Here is a 22,828-nt window from a genome sequence, read left to right as displayed (position 1 = left end):
CATGTACGATATACATACAAAAACAAATACTATTGTTAGTGTTATATTTAGCTTCATTAAGCGCTTTTATGAAATAAATGCAAAGATTTTTTGGCTCTTACTAAATCGCTCGCCCAAAAATTTCACGTGACTTTGGTTTTACATAAACCCTAATCCCAACCCTAACCCTAACCATAACCCCGAAGCTATCCATAATCTTAACCACAACCCTAACCCTAACCCGAGCCTTAAATAATCGAATTCACGTTTACTAGCCTGTCACGTGACCAAAACGGTTTTTTGCCCATAACTCTCCAGGGAAGCATTTTAACCCTACGTCATGGGGGGTGATTCGGAACCAGCTTCCAAAAATACACCGATCTAGATCACTTTCAGGCCTAAAGGGCCTTTTCACAAGAATTTTCTTAAAATTTTGGCGAGCGATTTAGTAGGAGCGAGATTTTTTATATGTTATTAACGCCAACGGGTGATACTCGTAAAATGTCTGTTCCATATCCATTATCCAGGACCGTCGACGAGTCCAACTCGGCGCGCGTCCTGGTAGCCCACATCCAGAAAGTTTTATATTTCCTCCCAGACATGCGTTTTTTTTTAATTCTGTGGCCCACTCGCTTCGCTCGCAAGTTTGCATTTTTTTCTGTGGCCCGCTCGTTTCGCTCGCAAAATTTTAACACTGGACCAATTCACGAGCAGGGACGTAGCCAGGATTTTTCTTTGGGGGGGCGGCGAAGCGAGCTGACGCGACCAATTATCCAGTTGCGCAGCGAGCGAAGCGAGCAAGCTATTACTGGGCCGCGCTCAGCCTGTCATTCCGCCAAATTCCGCCTGTCATTCCGCTATATCTTTATTTATGTTAATGAACATAATAGCCTGGGGTCCTCAGGTAAGCAAGCTATGGCAGGGGTCTGGGGGCGCAGCCCCCAGCGTTGTCAGTTGTAGCGCGATGCGTTACTGTGCCGCGCCGCGCACTCAATAAGGCTTCTCACAGCGACACTCAATAAGGCTTCTCTGGCTAGATCGGCGAGATGCGCTACTGTGCCGCGCCGAGCTGCCATGAATTGACATCGTCAATTAACCCCCAGGGTCCAGGGGCAGAGCCCCCGGAAAATTTTTGCGAAATAGGGTGTTTTAGACGACATTTAACATTAAAGAAATTTGTAGGACAGCAATAAACTGGGATTGAAAAGAATCAAGTACTCACGTAAATTTGGTAACTTCACAACAGCAATCTGCATTCTCCAATCAAAACATTTCACTGTTGACTGTGTTCCAAAACTGACAGGATGTTCCTTTTTGATTTTTTTAACGGGTGATACTCGTAAAATATCTGTTCCGTATATTGGACCGTATATTGGACCGTCGACGAGTCCAACTCGGCGCGCGTCCTGGTAGGTTGTAAACCTACAATGATTTTTATACAATTGAAACATTTTCTTCAAAAATTTCCTCAATTAATTTGTCTTTATTCCAAAAAAATATTTAGAAATTTAGGAGTAACTTCTCAACAATTTCCTCTTTTTCCTCCCGTTTTTTCCTCCCAAAAAAAATTTCCTCCCAGTATGCCTGGCAAGATGGCGTGTTTCTGGATGTGTGCCTGGTAGGTTGTAAACCTACAAATATGTTATAGATTATAGAACTTTGCTGATCAATTTTCAATTTTTCAGCCTCAAAAATTGGCCTACAAAATGTTTCCATTCGATTAAAATTTCGGGACTCGGCCAAATAACATTATCAGACTGTTATTTGATACTTAGCTACTAAAAGTAATTAAACGTTTCTAAAATGTAGAAGGAATTTCTTTGAATACAAAATAACAAATAATAGGTGCTCAGCTAGTTATAGCTTTAAAAAATCTCCCGAAATCAAACAATGTTTGTTCCTTGAACTTGATAGTTGATTAGGGCTGCTGTTGCTGCAGTCACGTGTGATCCTGGGCTGCAGCTTCACGTGTCCCCCGTAGTTCTTTCTCTGTTTTGTTAGCTATCCGTATCGCTCTCGCATGGTGAGTCATCACGACTCACTAAGTGAGTGTCCCCGAAGTGTTCATTTATCCCCTTTGTCAATTCAATTCCTTCTAATTGTACTGAAAGCAAGGTTATTGTTATTTATAATTATAGGTTGTTAAAACTCAGTCTTGCATGTACAATTACATAAGCTATAATAATGTTGAATAAATCGTTAGAAAAAAATGAGGAAATGTTGAAAATTGAAATTTAACTGTGGCGTGATATTACCTAAAAAGTGAGGATAAAGTAAACCTTATTATAGGTTATTATATATTGTTTGGTTAGAATCGTTAACTTTGTAAGGTTTTTATTAATAAATAGATCAAGATGTCCCTGGCCTCGGCTCCACGTGCCTATTTTCCAGTTTCGGATAAGTATAACTTACTGAGCATTGGAAGTGAGATTTGCTCGAAGACGTCGCACACGGGTTCTTGGTGGTACTGGCGGAAGTGTTCGACAACACCTTCAGTTATGTTCATACCTACCAACTTCCCTGAAAAAGTCATGTTAGATTAACTTGGACAACAGAGAATGTCAACATGCTCCAAGTGAACGATAAGTTACGCAGTTTACCTTGATATCATACGTTAATACACAATACAAATGCAAAGAGTGTAAATGATAAAGGAAATTTACACTTACCCAACATTCCCCAACTGGACGAGAGTTGCTTGAACGATTCCTCAGTGAGCACCTTGTTGAAATAGGATGAGGTGTATAGGATATCCCATCTGGTGATGTTGTGGAATGTTCTCGCGTCCTCCAGTCTGGTCAGTGTGCTTGTTAGGGAGGTTGAGCAGGTATCCAGCTTCTCCCCTGTCTTGTTGTGTTGGGCTGTCTCTGTCTGTAGCTCACGCTCCGTTCTTTCCAGTTCAGCTTTCACTGTCCCTAGCTCCTCCTGGGTGGAATTCAGCTCCTCCTGGTTGGAATCCAGATGACCTTTCACTGTCCCTAGCTCTTCCTGGGTGGAATTCAGATGCCCTTTAACTGTCCCTAGCTCTTCAAGAGTTGTATTCAGTTGTCCAGTAATATTTACCAGCTTCTCTTCAGACACCTCCAACTGAGAATCTAGTTCTTTCTTCCAGTGCTGACACCTCTTAAACTCCCCAACAGATCCGATCGAAACCTCACTCACAGATCCACTTCTTGACTGGGACAGGATGTGTTCCCATTTCAGAACCCTAGTTTCAGCGAATTCTGTAAGGTCAAAACAGAGTCCACCATCCGCTATTTTCAATACCTCAGTCGAGCTTAAGGCTTTGCTATACATATTAAGCTGGTAAAGTTGGCCTCCGAAAATATAGCTAGAACTATGACTGTAAGAGAGCTTGTTGAAGAATAGCGTACCTCCCATTTGCAGTGTTCTTCCAGAAGCCGTTGTAGCTGTGCCTACTAAAGTACCATCAATATACAGCTTATTGCTCCTCGAGGCTAGTGACCAAGTAAAACAATAACTAAACCAGCTGCCTGCAGGCTTTGTTACCGCACTCCGTATGTCTGCACTCACAGCTGTACCAACTGCTTGTTTGTGACTTCCCAGTAGCATCTAACAAGATCTCATTGTCCGAGCGCCCTATCACGTATTGAAAAGTAGCTGGTAGGACGGAAGTGTGTATACGTTTGGCCCAAGTGCAGATTGAGAAGGAGTCTTGGAAGGGGGCCATATCAATCTTGAATCCAATGTAGTCATTAGTGGAAGTACCGAAATGGAGAGCAGTGTACTGCTCATCATCAGAGGCAACAGTTGGTAAGGCGATGACGACGATTATCAAGAGGAACATAACTGCGGTTTGCGAGCGAGAAATGGTGATAATATTATCTAATCAGGGTATTCGGAGGCGTCACAAAATATTTGGGACTTTCAGGGCAAGGACTAATTGCTCTTAACTCGAACTTACTTTGAACCGCAAAGGTTTTAAATGCTAGATAATGTAACAGGGTGGCACGCCATGCCACATAGCCTGAAATTCTCGAACTTTGTTTCCTTAATATTGAGCTGCTGCTCTTTATTTCGAATAAAATGTAGATAAAGTTATGTTCTTAGGTTGTCCTTATCAAAAAACTAATTTCAATCGCCATTTATTAATCTAGTTCAAATTCACTTGCCGGCTAAATGACTTACCCGGCCGGGGACCCCAGGCTATTATGTTCATGAACATATTAAAAGATTCGGCGGAATGACAGGCTGAGCGCTGCCCAGTAATTTTAGACGTATATTGCACTGTGTTCTGAGACCCCGACCCTTAGATGGAATTGGAAACGATATAGTTATACCAGCATGCAAGCAAGGAAGCATGACAACATAATGGCCCTACTACAACTACAGTCTACACTTACAGACAGAGCGTAGTCACAGTTTGGTGCTTCACAGTCACTCGGTCTTTTCCTCCGAGGATTAAATTTAAGGTGCACGTACCTTGTCCTGCCTGCCATATGACTATGGCTGAGTTGCCGTAACTTGGTTTTCGGCGATGTTTCCTCTGAATCTCGCTAGGTAATTTCTGCAGAGGGTGACCTTTGCATTGTGTATGTTCGCAGACTGTGTGCTTGAAATGTAAGGCCATAAAACGTTGCTGGAAAGCTCTTGACCACTCCTCGTTCATTTGCTTGGAAGTTGGCCAGTTGGGGTGGCTCCTCAAACCCTGCACCGGACATCTCACAACTTGTCTCACGTAACCATTTCTTAGCTACTAATCTTTGGTGTGGAGACGGTGCACTAGATGGTCACTGAACTTCCTATGAGGTCATTTGGGTTGGCCGGCACAAACCCCTGTTTTGGTGTATGCCCCCTTAATCTTTTATTCTGCACCTAGTTCTAATATTATGATTCAGTCATTTGTAGCACTTCGCCCTCTGATTAGCTGATTATTCGGTCCGTTTACTCGGCACAGTGCCAATTACCCTCACCACTAGCAAGAACAATCATTTAATCACCTCTATGTTTTTTTTCATTACTCATTTTCTACATGTGGCATCTTCAACACGTGACTACATCACGAGATATATCCACGTGGTATCGTTTCACGTCTACCTCTCACCTCTGCACTCTTGATATAAATGAGTTTGGTGTCAGCGATTATTATATCCTTCTACCACCCACAACAAGAGCCTGTAACCGGCACCACAGACAAATGATACTCAGAATATCAACAACTCAGAAGATACTGTCTCAGTCTGCCATACTCATAGAGTCGGGCGATCTTTATTAGTATTCACAGGTTAGTCAGGCAGTGGCTCAGCACTCTGTTGATATCTCTTTAGGGAGATTTGAGGTGTCTCAACTTTACTTAGTTGAGTGTGTCCCACAACCAAGCCCCGTGCCCAGGAGTCTGGTTTCATACATTATGATCCTGGACCTATGTGCAGCGAGTTAACTCTATAAAAAAATAACAGCCGAGATGAGCTCTGCAATAGAAATAAAATAGTACACTATAATAAAGGTTGCAATTTGCAGACGACACCACACACCGGTGTTACTGTTGAATGTACATTGTACCCTCTACTGTCTAAAACGACGTACACAGTACACGTTGCCACGGTTTTCGTGAGGCGTAATTTTCTGCGTGGTGTTGGACTTTACGTATGCACACCGCAATTTCCAAAACTTGATTCATCGTTTTACTTGCTTTTAACCTTTATCATTTCCCTTTTATCATTTGGATATTGAAACTGTCAGTGCTAAAGTCGTTTCAATGATGATACAAGGTGCCGAGCTATTATAACAACACCACAATTCCAAAAGCCTACATTTGCCTCCAATATTATCAGACTATCTTCTCTTGATCGTCAATTTCAATTTGGTGACGAAACTTGCTGCTGAAGCCTGTAACGGATAAGTTTAGTATCGATCTATGCTGATTAACAGTTTCTGGAGAAGGAGGATGCTGACTAAACGCAAACTATCAACTATTGGGGGAGTGTTTTTCTTGTTCGTCTACCTGTTCATAACAACTCCAGAATACGAGCAAACTCCCTCAGTAAAAGGGTATTTTGGGAAACAATGTACTTCTAGAAAACACTTTGGTAATCTAACAGACTCCCATTACTTCCTCTTCATCAAAGCTAAATACGGAGATGACGATATTTTGTCCAATTTGTTCTTCTTTTTGGGGCTGAAGTACGGGAAAACGTTTGCTATGAACATTGAGAGACCGATGAGCTGGTACGGTTTGTCTACTGGAGAGTACGACAGTTCCTATCTTCAATACACCAAGGATCCTCCTAAAGTTCTAGCACAGGAACTCGACTACGATCCTCTTAGTCTAGATAAACTTCTGGGCGGGAGTTATCAGGTCAGTCCTAAAGTGGTGGTTGGGTTCCTGAGAGACCCCTACGACGTGTTCATGTCTTGTCTTCTCAAGATAACCCAGAACCGGAGACGTAAAAATCAGGATGTTAGTATGATGTTGGAGACGAATGTAGTGGATTATCTGAACCTTTATGAAACGGGCGGACATTTCAGAAGAGGTGATATCTATATTGGTCCGAGTACTTGTAATAATCAGTTAGCTCATTCTCTTGGTTTGAACAATAATTTGTATCAGGAAGATTATAACCACCACATAGATCCTAGTGCTGCTGAGAAGTTCGCTGATCTCGTTGAGAGAAGGGTCACTAATTTTCTCATATATGAGAAACTGACCAAGTCTATGTTTATGTTAACAGAAGATTATTGTCTAAAACCTGAACAGGATTTCCTCTTTCTTTCTAGACTTCCTGAAAGCTTTGTCGGGATTGGTTTGGGAACCTTATCAGATGAAACTAGAAAACGTCTTGAACACTTCTTACAATTTGACTATGAGATTTACAACAGGATCAACAAAAAGTTCGACCAGCGTTTCGCAAATTTGGTTAAAAACCCGGTATTTGTCGAGAATTTCCAAGTATTCCAGGACAAGCAGGAAATGTTCAACAAGTTTTGCTGCCGTAGTACACTTTCTCTCCAAAACGAGGCCATGAAGCAACGAGCGTACGGTCTGACAGAATCAGGAAGTAGAGATATGAGATGCTCGATGTTAAATGGCGGAAACATGCTTCTCAGTAACATGGTCTATCAGATACAGGAGTTCAACTTGAATACCAAGGTGGTGGATTTGATAGAAAGAGGGTCCGAATTCCAGGACTTCCTACAGATTATATCAGAGACTTTAGGAGAGGAGGAGGAGGAGGAGGCAAAGACGGGAGATGAAGTGATTAAAGAAGTGATGTGATCTGGACTATCTTTCAGACCGTTGACGAATGTTCAGAATTTTTATCGCATGGGGTAAAATAGTTTCAGCTGATTTTTATAAGTTTGATATTAAACATTAATTTTCTAATTTCATGAAACTTGATCAAACAATTCGTATTAATCGGATAGGAGTAACAACGAAATCCAATAAAATCACTACAAATTTCAGTGATGTTAATATGCTATTGCTATCATGTTATACTTGCAGCGCTAAAAATTGTTGAATGTTGAAGCTTAAGCAGGCTAGAATGAAAGAGTTAAAAGTCGAAATGAATTGTACACGACAACTTAGCAATGGCTGATATTAATAAATTAAATAATATAGCGATTGGCCAAAAATTTATGCACAGTTACAAGCAGCAAATTTCCTGTAAAAACCACTCACAACTTTATCATGAATGTGCTTAAATCCTGTTCTGATTTTAGAATTGCACACGAAATGTATTACTGGGTTCACACTACTCGTCAAGAAAGTGGCATAATAGAACCAGCCGTTAAGATACGTCAGAACTACTTTATTGTCCCTGGCGATTGTATTTAAAACTTCTGTTGAAGGTGAGACCGCATAAGAAAAGTAGTAGAACAATAAAATACAGTTCCAAGTCACAAAGTTCAAAGAAAATAACACCGTAACCATGACAATGTTCATCTCACGCCGTCCTTTCTCTTTTTTCTTCCTTTTGATAAACTTCTTAACCCTGGCTGGGGCGGCGATTGTTCTGTTCATAGGATCAGGAGTCAACCGGCCTGATATGTCGATACTGCTAGTGCTGGTGTTGACGAAGAACGACTTCCTAAATCGGGCCACTACTGATGTGCTGGACGTTACAGAGGCTCTTGTACGGTTATTTCTGTACGCTAAACCTGGGGAGTATTTCTGTTTTAGATATGAGCGCAATTAAAACTGGAACATATTCATTATTATTACTCTTCATGTTAAAACTCGCATTATGCTATATCAATTGGTAAAACTGACGGAATCAGATTAATATTTAAAATGTCGAAATAATAAATCAATGCAATATAATGCTCCGCTCCGTAAACCACGAACAAAAACTTACGTGGGCTGAGTCTTGAGGCAGAAATAATCTGACCAGGACTACCACACCGACGGTGGGGCTCCAGAGATGGACTTAACGGGCCTGTATTTAATCTGTTGTGAGAGCTAGGGCTGTACGAGCACATTCTGAGTCGTGTACTCTTGGAGAGTTGAGGGCTGCAGTGGTGGCTGGACTCGGAGGTACTGACTAAACTACCTCCTGGGGAGTCGAATGCGATCCCGCAGTGCATTGAGTCTGTGAGGACGACATTCAGCTCGAAGACGTTGGTGTTGATACGGTCTCGGTATACTGACTTCTGTGCTGGAGTTTCAGTCGCGGTGATCCTGGGGAGGTTGATGATTAAGGGGGAGGATTTAGTTCATATTTCAAGTCATGCTGAAAGCTAAATGTAAGCGATAAGGAGCATAAGATACACTGAAATGAACCGTCAAACCTAAAGTCGAGTGAAGCGGATAAGAGAAAATAGAAAGAAGAAAACAGAAGAAAAGAATAACACGGTTTGATAATGATAGAATCAGCAACATAAAATTGGAATTTAATGTCCTCTGGAACAATTTCCTGTAAAATTGAACTCTTGTTAAATTTTGTTTCCCATCATTTTTATTTTGAACTGCACCTCTTTTCCCTGAGGCTGAACCTCGTAGTTTTGGCGAAGATCTTTCTGGTTGTAGCAGCAAAAATTGGGCTATCATTAGCATTAGCGACCCTGGTTTGCAGCGCTTCAAATCTGAAAACAGCGCATGCTGGCATTGCTGGGAAACAAAAGGATAATAGCGGTAATCGATCATTCCTAATAATAAATATAATTTGAGCAGAAAACGGTGAGCAAATAACGTAAATAACAAGCGGGGGATTTTACTTTCACTGAGTAAATCCAAAACATGCAAGTTAAAAATAAACATTTATAGCGGGCGAATAAAGAAGTCGGCAGTTTCTAAACTTCTCATTATTATAGAAATATAGCTCGTTAAAGTGTAAATCATATGCAATTAAATTTAACCTAATCAACAAACTAATCAACAAACTAATCAACATATACTATATATCTGGAATCTGGATACTGGTGTGGACTTTATTGAGGTGAATTATATTTGTTTTTACTAGTGATCATTAGCTGACACTCAACTAAAGGCCATATAATATATGGGTATGGAGTGTAGCCCATCTGGAAGGGAGGTATTTATAAAATATAAGGATATAAGGATATAAGGATCAAGGATGGAGATTGGAGGTGAACCATATTTTGGATGAGGATTGAGGTCACATGTCATATCTTACTATATATAAAGCGAGACGATATATATATATTTATTTATCCGCACCATTTTACTGACACCACGGCATCAACTTTAACACGGGTTTCCGCAAAAACCGTACAAGATATAAAACTGAAACTTTTTTAACTGATTCAAATGCTTTAATGGCCTTCAAATCAGCATGAAAAAATCGAAAATTGGTCAAGAAATAAAAATTTTAGTGCTCAAAATTTGGACCCCCAAGTGGTGTCAAAAACGCGAATTAAATAGGTAATAATTTATTTAGTCTCTTGAGTCTTGACACTACTCAAGGGTTAGACGGGTTCCTGCTAGTATTTATAACTCGTATGCTTATATAATAACACTCGTGTATTTATAACTCTTGTAGTTCTTGTAACTCTTAAACCTCTTGTTACCCTCTCTACAACAAAAGTTCGGATTTACGTAGCATGATCGAGCATGATCGAGAGCTTAAAAATAGCCGGGAAAAAAATCGACCTTAATATGAATTTACATTGATGACCCGGCCAAAAATTGCTCGAGAAATTGCTGTATGAACAGAATAAGTATTCTCTTATTAACATTTCTAAATTGAGGAATTTACTGTACCATTCCGTGGAGGGTAAAGGCACAGTAAAATCGATATCTGAGTAGAAACTCATACCTCAACTTGTTCCTACGATTCCGAACTAAACGGGTCTGATGCTCAGTAGTAGAAGTAGTACATGGGCTTATTACGTGTTCCCCATTCTGTATATTATATTAGTTCTATCGAATTCACAAGAACTTATTTCATGAATCGTAATAAATGTGTCTCCACGAAATTGTATGAACGTTTTTGGTGCTTGCTTTGTGTCCCTTGCCACTATCTGTGCTTTCGTGGTCACAGTTCGCATGCAGTAAACATGCAGTAAACATGCAGTAAACATGCAGTAAACATGAAGTAAACATACACTCTTACATCTTACCCTTATGAAATCGGTAAATAAATTGGGCGCTAGATAGATGGATCATAGATAACCATTTCTGTTTGAGAAGCTCGATGTATACCATGAGTTAACATTAACAAACTGTAGATTTATTTACAACCGCTAGGTATTGTTTTTATTTGACCTCGTTGTATAGATCAGAGGAGACTTGAGGGATTGAGGAATAACAGTCTTACACAGATGTATCATGTGTTCAAAACGTACCACACGTCAGCTAATGGACAAACAATGATTTGACAAATTCCTGAAATAGTTTTCAGATTTAAGAACAATAGACTTCCATAGACCTTACCCTCTTGAACTAATTGAAGATCCCCCTCAGCGTTAGTTATGATTTCTTGGTAATGTTTTCTATGTTGTTATTCGTTGGACTTAATCATTTAATAATTAATTCGTATTAATCGGATTTTGAATATCTGAGCTACTCCAATAACTGTTCTTCAACGTTTATAATTATATCGGTTATATTGATTGGTTCTTAGACCCTAGCTAGACGGTACGTGACGCGTTACGTGATCGATTACGTGACGCGTCACCTACCGTATAGCTAGGGTGTAAATGGTCTGACAGTCTGATTTGCTATTGTCATCCAAAATATGGTTCACCTCTTTGCTCTTATCCAAATATGGTATGGCTTGTGACGTATTTCATAACTAGTTCACCTCCGTTATTTTTTCCTTTCACGGCATAATCTCAGTCTTATATTCCAGATGAGCCACCTTCCATGCACATTGCACATTGCACATATATAAGCATTGGCCAAGTGCCAGATTTTGATCACGTGTCAAAACAACTCACTCCCCACCAGCATACAGATCTGTAGACCTATCTGGTCTTATCAGTGATATGATCTAACCTTTTATCTGGTCTCACCTGCGGGCCGCTGAAGCATCTGCGACTGCTATGTTGGTTTGAAGAGCTGCCCCCAAACCGTTCGCCACAGAGATCTTCTTGTTCATTCGCTTTTGTGCTTTAAGCCTCATTTGCAGCAACTTCAGGGTGAAATTGTATTAAGTAGATGGAAATTAGAATTGTTCAGAACAATAAACAGATACTGAGACGATTGTTTGCGTGACGCTTTGTTTTGAGATTTCTTGATTAGGTCTATCTTTGGCTTCAATTTAATTAAGAGAATTCATGAGAATAACCGCAGAAGGTCTTAATTGGATCTTAAATGTTAACTGAAACTAACTTTCACGCAGATAGCAGAGTTGCAGAATACAAGCAGGACTGTAGAGAATACTAAAGGTATTGTGTACAGTGCTGTGACTATAACTTTTGTTTGAAATGGTGTGTACATCTCTATCAATCTGAAACACAAGGAATAACCAATTCAAAAATGAATTATTAATTTTCGTTAATCTGAAACACAAGGAAATATTTTGTTCTATCAATCCCTTACAATACGATGTAATCAGTTGTTTCCAATTTAAAACATCTAACAGACTCTACATAACAAGATATAAACAAAAGTTCCTTTTTTAATCTTATGGTTTATCTAATAGTAATTCTTTATATTCGCCAGAAGTCAGAACTACTTTATGCTTGTGGGAACAGTTTGATATTATAATTACGAATTGGAGTCACCTCATAAAATTTTTAGTTTAAGAGTGGTCTATTTATATAGAAGCAATGATCAACACCGCTACGCCTACACTGTGTACCCCTATTATATTACACTTATATGACGAACAATCAGGGGACATTGGTTAAAAATAATTCAATATCCAGGTAATCATAAGATATGTCCAGACTTACAACATTTTAAAATTCCGATCATTGCTGGTTAATTGGAGTAATCGCATTTTCTAGGATATTCGGGATACGTTGTACAGGATTTTATAATTTGTCGGATAGATTGTGCATGAAAATACGACTACGTAAATGAAGTTTCCGTGAAACTTACCCTTTTTCATCATTCCATGTACAAACCTAATTTAGTAAGTTCTAGATGGATGACGCCTATTATTGGCATGTTTTGATACGATACGTTTCTTGTTCTGTTACAAGACTTAGTGCGTTTTTACTTCTTACAATCTTATTGTCTCAAGTTTTCTTTACAAATTAATGCGAATGCAACCACAAGTCGCTTTGTTGTTATGTGCAAGCCAGCTCAATCTAGAGATGACGGGACCCTAGACGATATTATTATCCTAAAATATTATTGAATATGGTGTGGAGGCAGTAGGCACACTCTATGAAATCAACAACGTCTAAAATTTTATAACCAATATCATAACGATACATTAAATCTCTTCCGCCTTAATATTCTGAATTTTTGAACTGTCAATTTAAATTCAGTTCTCCTTCAGAATGGATGCAGAAACCCCTACTACACTCGAGATCGGCTGGTTACGGAACGACACGTACTGTGAAGGGTATGCAGAGGTCGGTTTGGGTTGGTTTTTCTGGGTTAAGAAAATCATCAAACTTCTGGAGGATTCTGTCTCCTTGATCACAATTAATCACCACCTAGACGGAACCTTGGAAAAGCTGATTTTCACGAACAATGCAGGTGATGAAACTAACCGGAAGACTATCATGGACAGTGTGATAAGGATTCAGAAGATGATAGAAGAAGCACAGTACCGCTTCACTAAGTTAGCCGCTGCACTGAACGACTCTGCGCGGGAGAGTATCGTTAGTAATAACTCAGGAGGAAGTCCAGTTGATGGAGGGCTGATGTTTAATACCTTCTTAAAAACCCTGTCCCAGAAAACCTCGTCTGAACTAAGAGACGTTGACGAGGGGATTGCGGAGGCGCTAAATAGTGTAGGCGATGTTCTCGTTGAGAAAGAGCCAAAAAGAGAAAATCAATCAGATGTATCAGTATTAGCTGACCGAGAGGTGAAGACATTAGTGTTAGGAGTAGCGAGTTGTGGCGTAGCTACTGTCTTGGTTGCTATTCTTCAGAATCAATTGGGGTTTTCGTTCACAAAATCAGTGATGACAGTTTTGGTGGGTGTAGCTTCTATTGGGTGTACCCTTTATTTCGGGCTGAAAATGCGATGGAATCGGGCCAAAGGGAACATGAAGGAAACGAAGGAGAAGAACGATTCAGCCGATACCTCGCTTGAGGATGCGACATTTCAGGCTGCTCATACCTTTTCCCTTTGAACAAGCAACTTGAGTTAATCATGCAAGATCCCCCTGATGTGAACGAAATGTTTTACCAATCAGCGATTGGGCACTCTTTAGTTGAATGTCTAGAGAAAATCGATGCCGTTTCACGTCAATATTTGGATTTGTCTGAAGAGAATTACGGTAGTTTGGACGATCGGGATCATTACCGGCATCTTTCATCTTGATCTCAGGACGATACTTTTCATGGTATTGTAGAAGAAACTGAGTATGGAGAAACAGTTATAAGTTCCACTAAATGGCAAGTATATATGCCATGGGTAGACAGGGGTCTGGGGTAGACATAAGAAACAGTTTCTATCTAAACCTTTGAAAGACATTGATAGAGTCATTGCTATGTAGCTTTTTGCAGATCTTGTATTTATAAATTGTGTTAATTAGATTGTATTTTGCAAATAATTATACAGATTACAAAGTTGTATGCTTTTCAACATGTGGGCTAAGTTTTAACACTTTGACTTATTGCTGAGATCTTGGTTTGTACTAATACTGTTACGATTAAACTTATTAAATTGCAATTCTAAACTCTGGTTTTATTTCTGCCATACTAAAGATATTCTTAATATTTAATAGTGATATTAAAATCGTTAAACCAATCAAATAAATAAACCAATGAACAAAAAATCAGACCTATAATCGCAGTAGCCCCAGGCGGGCTCCATTCTTGTATTTTCCAGTTTGTAAAGGTGCATCGTGCCCCCAACCGAGCTGATGGTCCAGAACAGTCCCAGACACAAAATCACGTTCCTTTTAGAGAACATCCCCTCATACCTGTAGATCAATACTTAGTTTTCCTAATTCCCAGGAAAGAATTCAATCTCATCATCAAAGTTCATGGATTCATAAGAATTTGTGAACTGATAACTTATAACTTAAATCGTGTTCAGAAGAGGCTAATATATAATATAATATTAATAACTGACGGAGACAAAAAATGTCATTTAAAAACGTCAAAGACCAGGCATACGTAATAACCCAGAACAATACCCGAGATAATGAGAAAAGTTTTATAATCTGGAAGTACCTGTGAGGGGTAAAAACTGCAAGGAAGCGTCCCAGAGACGTGAGGGACAACATGAGGGGTGTTACCACTGAGGTGACCCGCCACGTGATAGCTAGCATCTGACAGATAACATCATCTGAGAGGGAAATAGTAATTTGTAATTTTAATTGTGTGTCATCTCTCATGCAGTAATTTGTAATTACAGTGTGCTGGGTCCCACACACTATTGCGATTAGTAATAAATGATAGTTGAACTTCAATGTCGATTCTAATTGGGATCTGGAGGAGTAATTTTAGCCAGTAATACAGCCAGTAGTACAGCAAATTCCTTCGTTTTACAAAATGTTTTTTCAAGAAATTTTTAAAACTTTATAGAATTACCAATAAAATAAAAGTCGAAGAAGGTTCTTTTGGCAAGGAGAATATTGAAGGCGAAGATGGCATCAAGACCACCCACAACATCAATCACAGCTATGTTCAGGAATATCAGCTCAGAGTTTGTTCTTTTTTCGAACTTGGAGATTACAGCAATTACCAAGGTATTGGCTGAAAGGTTAGATTGAAATTGAAAAAAACGTTTGAAACATTTAGGGGTTATAATTTGAAATATACATCTACATATTCATTACTCTTCCCGTAAAAACACTGGTAATGAACATAATGTACGGAAGGCTAAAGAGAAGCATTTTACCAACTATGGTGCAACTTCCCAGGAGTACCCCAAACACTCCTATAGTCAGATCTGCAGTCCGTGAATAGTCTGTGAAGTTAGACATTTTCTCTTCTCAACCGTCACAACTCCATGAGAACTTTTGTATAACTATACCTTGTTAGACATAGTGCCACATTATATTAATTAATTATATTAATTAATTATATTAATTAATTATATTAATTAATTATATTAATTAATTATATTAATTAATTATATTAATTAATTATATTAATTAATTATATTAATTAATTATATTAATTAATTATATTAATTAATTATATTAATTAATTATATTAATTAATTATATTAATTAATTATATTAATTAATTATATTAATTAATTATATTAATTAATTATATTAATTAATTATATTAATTAATTATATTAATTAATTATATTAATTAATTATATTAATGTTTGAAAGAGTACAAGTTGTCTGGGAAGTTAATGGAAAGAAGTTTGAAACCGGAAGCGACACAACAGTGGAAAAGATTCTGGGTATGGAAAAATAAATCCACACTGAATCAGCAAAGGGCATGCGCTATAAGTATAATGTCCTGATAGTTACAAGTAAAACTTGCATTGAAAACCCAAATCAGGTTAACATTTAAAACCAACACGAAACGATTTGAACTATGAGTATAACTAAGTTATAAGAATAAAATGAGATCATTGAGAAAGCAAATACAATTCAATACGACTATCAAGATGCTTAATTATTCCTTATTGTAAATTATCTTTTGAATAGAACTGACTGAAAACAATTCGTTGCGAGACGGATCAAATTAAATTTTTAAACTATCGTAATAATCATAAACAGATCAAATTTAATTTGTTTGCGATCGATCATTTCGTTTAATTCCTGTCTAAAGTCTCGACAAATGTCTCTTCAGTTAGCACGGCGCAACATATTTCATAATTTATTGTCCTTCATTATTTCATCAGTCAGTCACCACTTATACCACATTACCAAACAAAGTGTGAGTGTGACTGGTACAGCATCAAGTTAAAATAAAACAAAAAACGGAGAGAAAGTATGTCAATTTACCCCCACATGCTTTGTATCTGTAATACTAATTATAACGTTCATTTTAGGAATCTGTATTTCACGACACAGCAATTACAAAAAATTCGCCAAATTTGCAGCCTTTAGGTACTTTCAATTCAGGTTGGATTATTCAACAGCGTGGTATATATAGCGTTGCTTTACACGATTGTTGTGTCTTACGTAATGTCTTACGCTGAGTTTTCTGATAATTCAAAATTTATAAACCTAGAATTATCCTCATAGAAGGTTCTACAATTAGATGGGCAGGATGGCTAGGTAGTTACGCATAATTGTAGTAAAGTATTCAATATTACTCTAGAATTACGGACGGAATCCGGATACAGGTCACCAAATCAAGCTTTCATTATTATAGAGCTATAGAGCTTCGAGAATAACACGGGTGCATACAGATTTGGGGTGGCGCCCACCCATGGTGCAGTAAAAGCTGTACCGAAAGGGCTGTGGCCGAAACGCCATTAGACAGGGAAATCCGACTGCGGTCGCCCAAATCATTATTTATATTATTCAATATTATAACTTTATAACATAAGACTCCAACACATGGTGCGTATAAGCGACTAACGTGACTCAATTTCAATTCGTTGAGGGATTGCGATCCAGCTTGACATTTGACAAGTTATTCATTTGTTCCTGTCAAAATTCACCCTTATTTGTCTTTTTAATCGAATATCGATAGTATTGAAAGTCGATAAATTATCAACTTGCCATCTGATAATAATAATAAAGAACTTCTGGCAATATTTTAAGGAAGAAAAATTGCCATTATACCCCCTGTATTTATTATAAAACTAAATACAGCTATTCATGAACACGAGAAATACATCAAATGGCCGAGTAGTCACGCATTCTTTATACTACTACTAGTTACCACATATTACACTGTTATGGGCCATATGAACCAGATTGTCAAAATAAGTCAATTTTAAAACTTTATGACTAAAAAATTATCTCTTTAAAAGGTTTTTAATTAACACATACAAATTGGTGGGATGAGCTCTTTCTCTCCCATTATAGACCTTACACGTTAAACATACAGATCTGAATGATAGGTAGGTGCAGGGGTGCTTTCACAACTCCTTAGTACGTGCCCAAACATTTTCCATCTATAAGCCTCTGCGATCCTACCCCCTATATACTATTATACAATATATACCCCTTTATTTTTTTTCCAGGCATTAAGACTGATCATCAGAAGTCGTACAACAGGTTTATTTTTAGTTCAAAACATTATTATTCAATGTCAAAGATGACAGTGCAGGAATAAGAAATAGTTATGTGGGGATTTTCAGGAAATTTACGCCAGCACTGTTAGTGTTAATGTTATACAAAATTCGGGAAAGTGACCGTCGGAAGTGAAGATCTATTGATGGCCAGATACGAATCAACAGAAGTCATCTGAGAAAACAATGTGGGTAGTTGCTCCAGCTCCTCCACCATCTCCCTGACTATACAGAACGTGAGGACGGTCACGGGATCTACTACGCTCCAGTTCTCAGATAGTGACGAAACTAACTGGGGCGCTGAGGTCTCTTTGGCAATAGAGGTGTCTGACGAGGTTTTCGGAGCGGGAAGTTCTGGGACCTTGGGTGAAGTATGTAAAACCGTTTGTAGTAATCAATTGTTTAATGATAATAGTATTACCAGCTCCCGTTCGCGTTAAGATGACATTTACAGAGTTTATTTGAAAATTGTATTCAGATGATAGTACATCTATTCACTGGCCTATATCGCGTGTTTAAAACTTTCTTTAAATAGCTCTGATAGACAATTCAAAACTCTACAGTCCCTCTGAGTCTGATCTACTCTGTCCCTCTGATCTCCAAGTTCCAGTGTAGGGTCAAAGTGATTGACTTTGAGGACACGCCTGATTTAATAGAGCATAAGTTATAAGACACGAATGCGTAGGACACAAGTGAAACGTCCATATCTCAATTTTATGTTATTCACCTGGTATGGGGACAGTGGTGCAACGTATTTGTGCAGTACCCCCCCCCCCCCCCCCCCCCCCCCCCGCAAATTTGTTTGCCGCCCCCAAAATTGTATAGGTCCTAAAAAATAAGAAAAGGTCGGGCCTTTTTTTTTCCCGCCCCCTACAGTTTTTGCTACCCCCGTGGAAGCAAAATATACCCCAAATATTTGTTAACGTTGACCGACCGTTAAATTGGACAGCATAATACACGAATTGGGCGTTTTTTCTTAGAAAAATACCTGAAATTCGGGAAAAAGCCGCCACTTAACTTATTAATAAGTTACAATATAATTAATCAAAAAGATTTCGGGCATTCTGCATGAATAGAGATATTTTTCTTAAAACAATACCTTGGTGTACCACTACTATGCTGGCGCTGCCACCTTACCAAAATTAGTGGTCAGCTCTGCCGCCGCAACCAGGGACAAATACAAAGCAACAAGTATAACTGCATCGTGCCACTCGCCTATTTTCTAGATTATCAGATAATTAGAGAATTAGAGACACTAACCAGAGACATTAGCCGCAAATGATACCCTTTATTCGCTATTAGCGTGTTCCCAGGAGATCTAAAGAATTTATCATGCAAGATACGTTACATCAGTGCTCTACATTAAAAAAGGCGTTTATAAAACAGTACCTTGCCTGTGGCCTGTTCCAGTTTACTAGCGCCGCTACTAGTTACCTAATTCAAACTCATTATACTTACGATGATCGATTGCAACATAGTTGTCCTCATCGGCCGATCGACAGGTTGCTTGAAGCATGTTTGAACTTTGAACAATGATATATTATTATTTGGTCAATACAAGTTGTGAACTCTCTATTCCACTATAATAATGATTATTATATTCATTATAATTACTATTATTATAACAATGCTAAATGTAACTAGAAGAGAAAACATTATCGACAAAATATTCTATAAATCAAGTGATAAATATGCATAATAAAATAATAGCAATTTATAGTTTGACAGTCTCATAGCAAGAAATGTTCGACCTCGACTCAAATAAAGTGTGAGCCCTAATTTCATATAAATACAACAAAACGATTCAGCGTTTTAGAGAAACATTTTGACAGAATGATCGTAATTCTTAAAAACAAGGATTTATGAATGATCCTTTCCGGAGACTATACCGAAGGTCGTCCTGGTGACGTCAAAAGAATCCAGGGGCATACTATTACTAATCTACAGATATTTTCAATCAAGCAAACAAAGAAAACTGGCAGAATATTCCGTTTTATGTCATCAAAAATATAAAATATCAGGATTCAGGGGTTGCTATTGGCAGCCACTAATTAGATAAGATATGCGGACGTCGACAACAAATGAAAGAACAGATGAAAGAACAGTTATTAGCTATATTTAATGATAGAATAATCGCACAAGAAGGCTGTCTATTGTAGTCTATTGTACGGTACAATAGGCTAATACAGCCTTCTTGTGCGATTATTCTTTCAGAGCAACTAAGATTCTGGATTCTCAATGCGATGTTCATATTGTATATAAGTGGCGGTATTTTGCAATTAGAGAAACCATCAGTTCGTCTCAGATTTACAAACTATCGGAATTTCAACTGCAATAATTTCCTTTTGGCAGACTTTATCTGTTCCTGAGGGATGATTACCCGTCGAGGGAAATTGTGAGGAATCAGTGGTACTGGGTAGCTGGACGCCGGTAGAAGGCTTTAATTCTTAGGCTTCAGACCAAGGTCTGAGACAACTATAAGTATAAATGATTGCGGTATAAAACTAACCGAGATGCTAGTAGTAGTAGTAGTAGTAGTAGTTAGTACGTAAAATGTTATAGCAACTCGGAATAATAGTAGCACGATATTTAGCTAGGTACTACTACTCCGTGACCTGGTTTCGTTTAGAGCCTAATCAAGTATCGCTATCTACATCAATCGATCGAATTTCACACCAACTCCGGTTGGTTTGCATAAACAAACTTTGAATACTCGATTGACTATTTAGCCATTACGTCATCTTATTGAATTAATATCGCAGCGCAATCACTATCAGTATCATAGTCAATACTGTTATCATCATGACGCCCTACTCCTATCAATTATTCAATCATTATTAATTAAACAGGCATAATTGAGTATGATGTCCTCCCTGGACTATTGCCATTTATTTTATGGTTTTAACTGGAAATATGAGCATGTCTGTATCCCCGATTCCCCTTTAATTCGATAGCAGCAATAATATCATTGATCATATAAAAATCGATTTACCTTATTTATTATTACACGAAATTTAGGGGACATTTAATTGTGCAATTTAGATAAATTAAATTTATATAAACAACCCAATAATAAGATTAAAATAAAATATAAGACGGAGAAAAACGAGCTACCAGTTTATCTCTCAAAACTGAACTTAAACATATTTTAGTTTAATAAATATATCATAAGAATAGAGCTTCTCCAAATCATATTGAGACAAATTGAATAATTATGTCTTTAAACCAATTTTAAACATATCCACTGAATAACACATTTTAACTGAATTCAAGTTGAAGATAAAAAATTGCGATAATAGGTCTTGTTAAATCAATCACTCATCTTCTAGTTCTACCATTGCTATGCCAGTGTCTTCCACTTCCAGCTCAATATTTATTTCGAATCGAATGAGGAATGCGTTATACTGCTAGTCACTAATCCAAATACTCAAATACTGACTCAAATTCTATATGGAAAAAGACCTCGAATTGAACTTCCTTCCAAGAAAATGACACAAATAAATACTGTCGGACTATATAATATAAGTGAGGCTTAAATTTCATGTACATAATAAGATATCGTATATGCATTATAATATTACTGCTATCGAATTAAATGGAATACAGAAATGCTCATAATATATCCAGCTATTACCATAAAATAAATGGTCAGTGACCCGAAGCGTTCCGAGGGCAATAAAAATATTTAGAGATAAATAATATCACAGACGTTGGTTTCAAGCTTTATAACGATACTATACTGTTATACTAGAAGGTGTGCTACGTGATAGCAATTTGGTGATATAGATGCTGTGTTATGTCATATGTGAATAGTGACCGACCATACATGTCATTAATGATTAAACTTGACATGTGTTACTGTTCTCACTAATGGTATACATCATATCATCCCCGACCATTCAAGTTCAACAAAATTCATGGCCCAACTGTGCATATTTTATTAATAAATTTGTTCGCACCAACAAAACTCGACGGAAACAATAAAAGAGACATAATAAAAGAGACATACAGATTAACTTGTCTCTCTAAACGAAATGATGTAATATGTACGTCTCACACACATACACAGTGAAGTTAGATTTAATAAGTTAATCTGATCTTATTGGCAGGTAATGCGACACTTGTATTGTGGTAGGATAATCGATGTTACAAATGTCTATCAGGATATCCAGCCTGGATATTGTCCAGGTGTGTCCTGGGATCTTGGGAGAGAGAGAGAGAGAGAGAGGGATCTTAATCATGTGAACTGTGTTAAACACTGTAGTAATGGTACTGGTAGACGTTACAATTCTCTGAACAGCAGTAATGGTAGACGTTACAATTATCTGAACAGCAGTAATGGTAGACGTTACAATTCTCTGAACAGCAGTAATGGTAGACGTTACAATTCTCTGAACAGCAGTAATGGTAGACGTTACAATTCTCTGAACAGCAGTAATGGTAGACGTTACAATTATCTGAACAGCAGGAATGGTAGACGTTACAATTATCTGAACAGCAGTAATGGTAGACGTTACAATTATTTGAACAGCAGTAATGGTAGACGTTACAATTATCTGAACAGCAGTAATGGTAGACGTTACAATTCTCTGAACAGCAGTAATACTAACCCGACTAGCATGACTAGGCTCACAGTCATGATTAGGAGCCGTATCATGGCTATTCCCTGAAAATTATATGGCAGGATTTTTGGCGATACGGAATTAATCTTATGTTATTCAACAGATCTAACATTCTTTGATTAAGCATGGCCGTACGGCGTACATCTCGCGATTAACCGTACCTTTTCCCTTTCAGTTTCCTCTTCAAATGCCTAATTTGTAGTATGATATCTATCACATGATAAGTCATAATTATAGCATGGCTGATAAACGAGATGTCAAGCAAGCCTGTCAGGCTAGTTAGTTAACCTCTGGTATACCACTAATATCATGTGCGGAGGGAAAACCAGTTTTGTCAAAAAATAAAGGCCATGTTAATAACATGGCATAATATTAATATGCGGCTTGGAATTTAAAATTTAATTATTGTTACCTACCCTGACCATACCGATACACCGCGATTTACGTAAATTTACCCGTTAAATAGTAGGACTAGGAAATGAAAATAGTATTACTATCACATTTACTAGTACTACC

The 22,828-nt window shown here is 37.9% G+C and overlaps 3 protein-coding genes across 4 annotated transcripts; all 3 read right to left on the bottom strand.

The window, feature by feature from the left end:
- Window positions 1–1,830: 1,830 nt before the first annotated feature.
- Window positions 1,831–3,807, bottom strand: LOC134817099 (uncharacterized). Its single transcript, XM_063826206.1, has 3 exons — window positions 2,649–3,807; window positions 2,392–2,499; window positions 1,831–2,083 (listed from the first exon to the last, which is right to left on the bottom strand). Exons 1-3 carry the CDS (start codon window positions 3,550–3,552, stop codon window positions 1,977–1,979), a joined length of 1,119 nt encoding a protein of 372 aa, XP_063682276.1. The 5' UTR covers window positions 3,553–3,807; the 3' UTR covers window positions 1,831–1,976.
- Window positions 3,808–7,492: 3,685 nt separating this feature from the next.
- On the bottom strand, window positions 7,493–11,528 carry LOC134817064 (uncharacterized). 2 transcript variants are annotated; one of them, XR_010160464.1, is made up of 3 exons: window positions 8,914–8,994; window positions 8,298–8,620; window positions 7,493–8,100 (listed from the first exon to the last, which is right to left on the bottom strand). XR_010160464.1 is itself a non-coding variant. In XM_063826154.1 (3 exons), exons 1-3 carry the CDS (start codon window positions 11,523–11,525, stop codon window positions 7,577–7,579), a joined length of 957 nt encoding a protein of 318 aa, XP_063682224.1. In that variant the 5' UTR covers window positions 11,526–11,528; the 3' UTR covers window positions 7,493–7,576. The 2 variants fall into 2 exon arrangements, 1 of the variants encoding a protein (XP_063682224.1); XM_063826154.1 differs by lacking the exon at window positions 8,914–8,994 and adding an exon at window positions 11,416–11,528.
- A 191-nt stretch (window positions 11,529–11,719) lies between these two features.
- LOC134817422 (beta-2 adrenergic receptor-like) lies at window positions 11,720–15,462 on the bottom strand. Its single transcript, XM_063826562.1, has 5 exons — window positions 15,378–15,462; window positions 15,068–15,232; window positions 14,708–14,822; window positions 14,314–14,454; window positions 11,720–11,852 (listed from the first exon to the last, which is right to left on the bottom strand). The coding sequence occupies exons 1-5, from the start codon at window positions 15,460–15,462 to the stop codon at window positions 11,720–11,722; spliced, it is 639 nt and encodes a 212-aa protein (XP_063682632.1).
- Window positions 15,463–22,828: the final 7,366 nt, after the last annotated feature.

The sequence above is a fragment of the Bolinopsis microptera genome, chromosome 6 (genome assembly GCF_026151205.1).
Source record: "Bolinopsis microptera isolate Bmic1 chromosome 6, MBARI_Bmic_1.0, whole genome shotgun sequence".
NCBI lineage: Eukaryota > Metazoa > Ctenophora > Tentaculata > Lobata > Bolinopsidae > Bolinopsis > Bolinopsis microptera.
The sequence above is the reverse complement of the archived record's forward strand: the minus strand, read 5'-3'. Positions and strand labels throughout refer to the sequence as shown.

Coding starts and splice junctions, on each gene's coding strand:
- LOC134817099 (XM_063826206.1), bottom strand. CDS start 3,552: ATGCTACTGGGAAGTCACAAACAAGCAGTTGGTACAGCTGTGAGTGCA. Junction 2,500..2,648: donor GTCCAGTTGGGGAATGTTGG/GTAAGTGTAAAT, acceptor TGACTTTTTCAG/GGAAGTTGGTAGGTATGAAC. Junction 2,084..2,391: donor AATCTCACTTCCAATGCTCA/GTAAGTTATACT, acceptor CCTTGCTTTCAG/TACAATTAGAAGGAATTGAA.
- LOC134817064 (XM_063826154.1), bottom strand. CDS start 11,525: ATGAGGCTTAAAGCACAAAAGCGAATGAACAAGAAGATCTCTGTGGCG. Junction 8,621..11,415: donor GATGCTTCAGCGGCCCGCAG/GTGAGACCAGAT, acceptor CAACCTCCCCAG/GATCACCGCGACTGAAACTC. Junction 8,101..8,297: donor TGCCTCAAGACTCAGCCCAC/GTAAGTTTTTGT, acceptor AATACTCCCCAG/GTTTAGCGTACAGAAATAAC.
- LOC134817422 (XM_063826562.1), bottom strand. CDS start 15,462: ATGTCTAACTTCACAGACTATTCACGGACTGCAGATCTGACTATAGGA. Junction 15,233..15,377: donor GGGAAGTTGCACCATAGTTG/GTAAAATGCTTC, acceptor CTAACCTTTCAG/CCAATACCTTGGTAATTGCT. Junction 14,455..14,707: donor GCAGTTTTTACCCCTCACAG/GTACTTCCAGAT, acceptor ATTGATCTACAG/GTATGAGGGGATGTTCTCTA.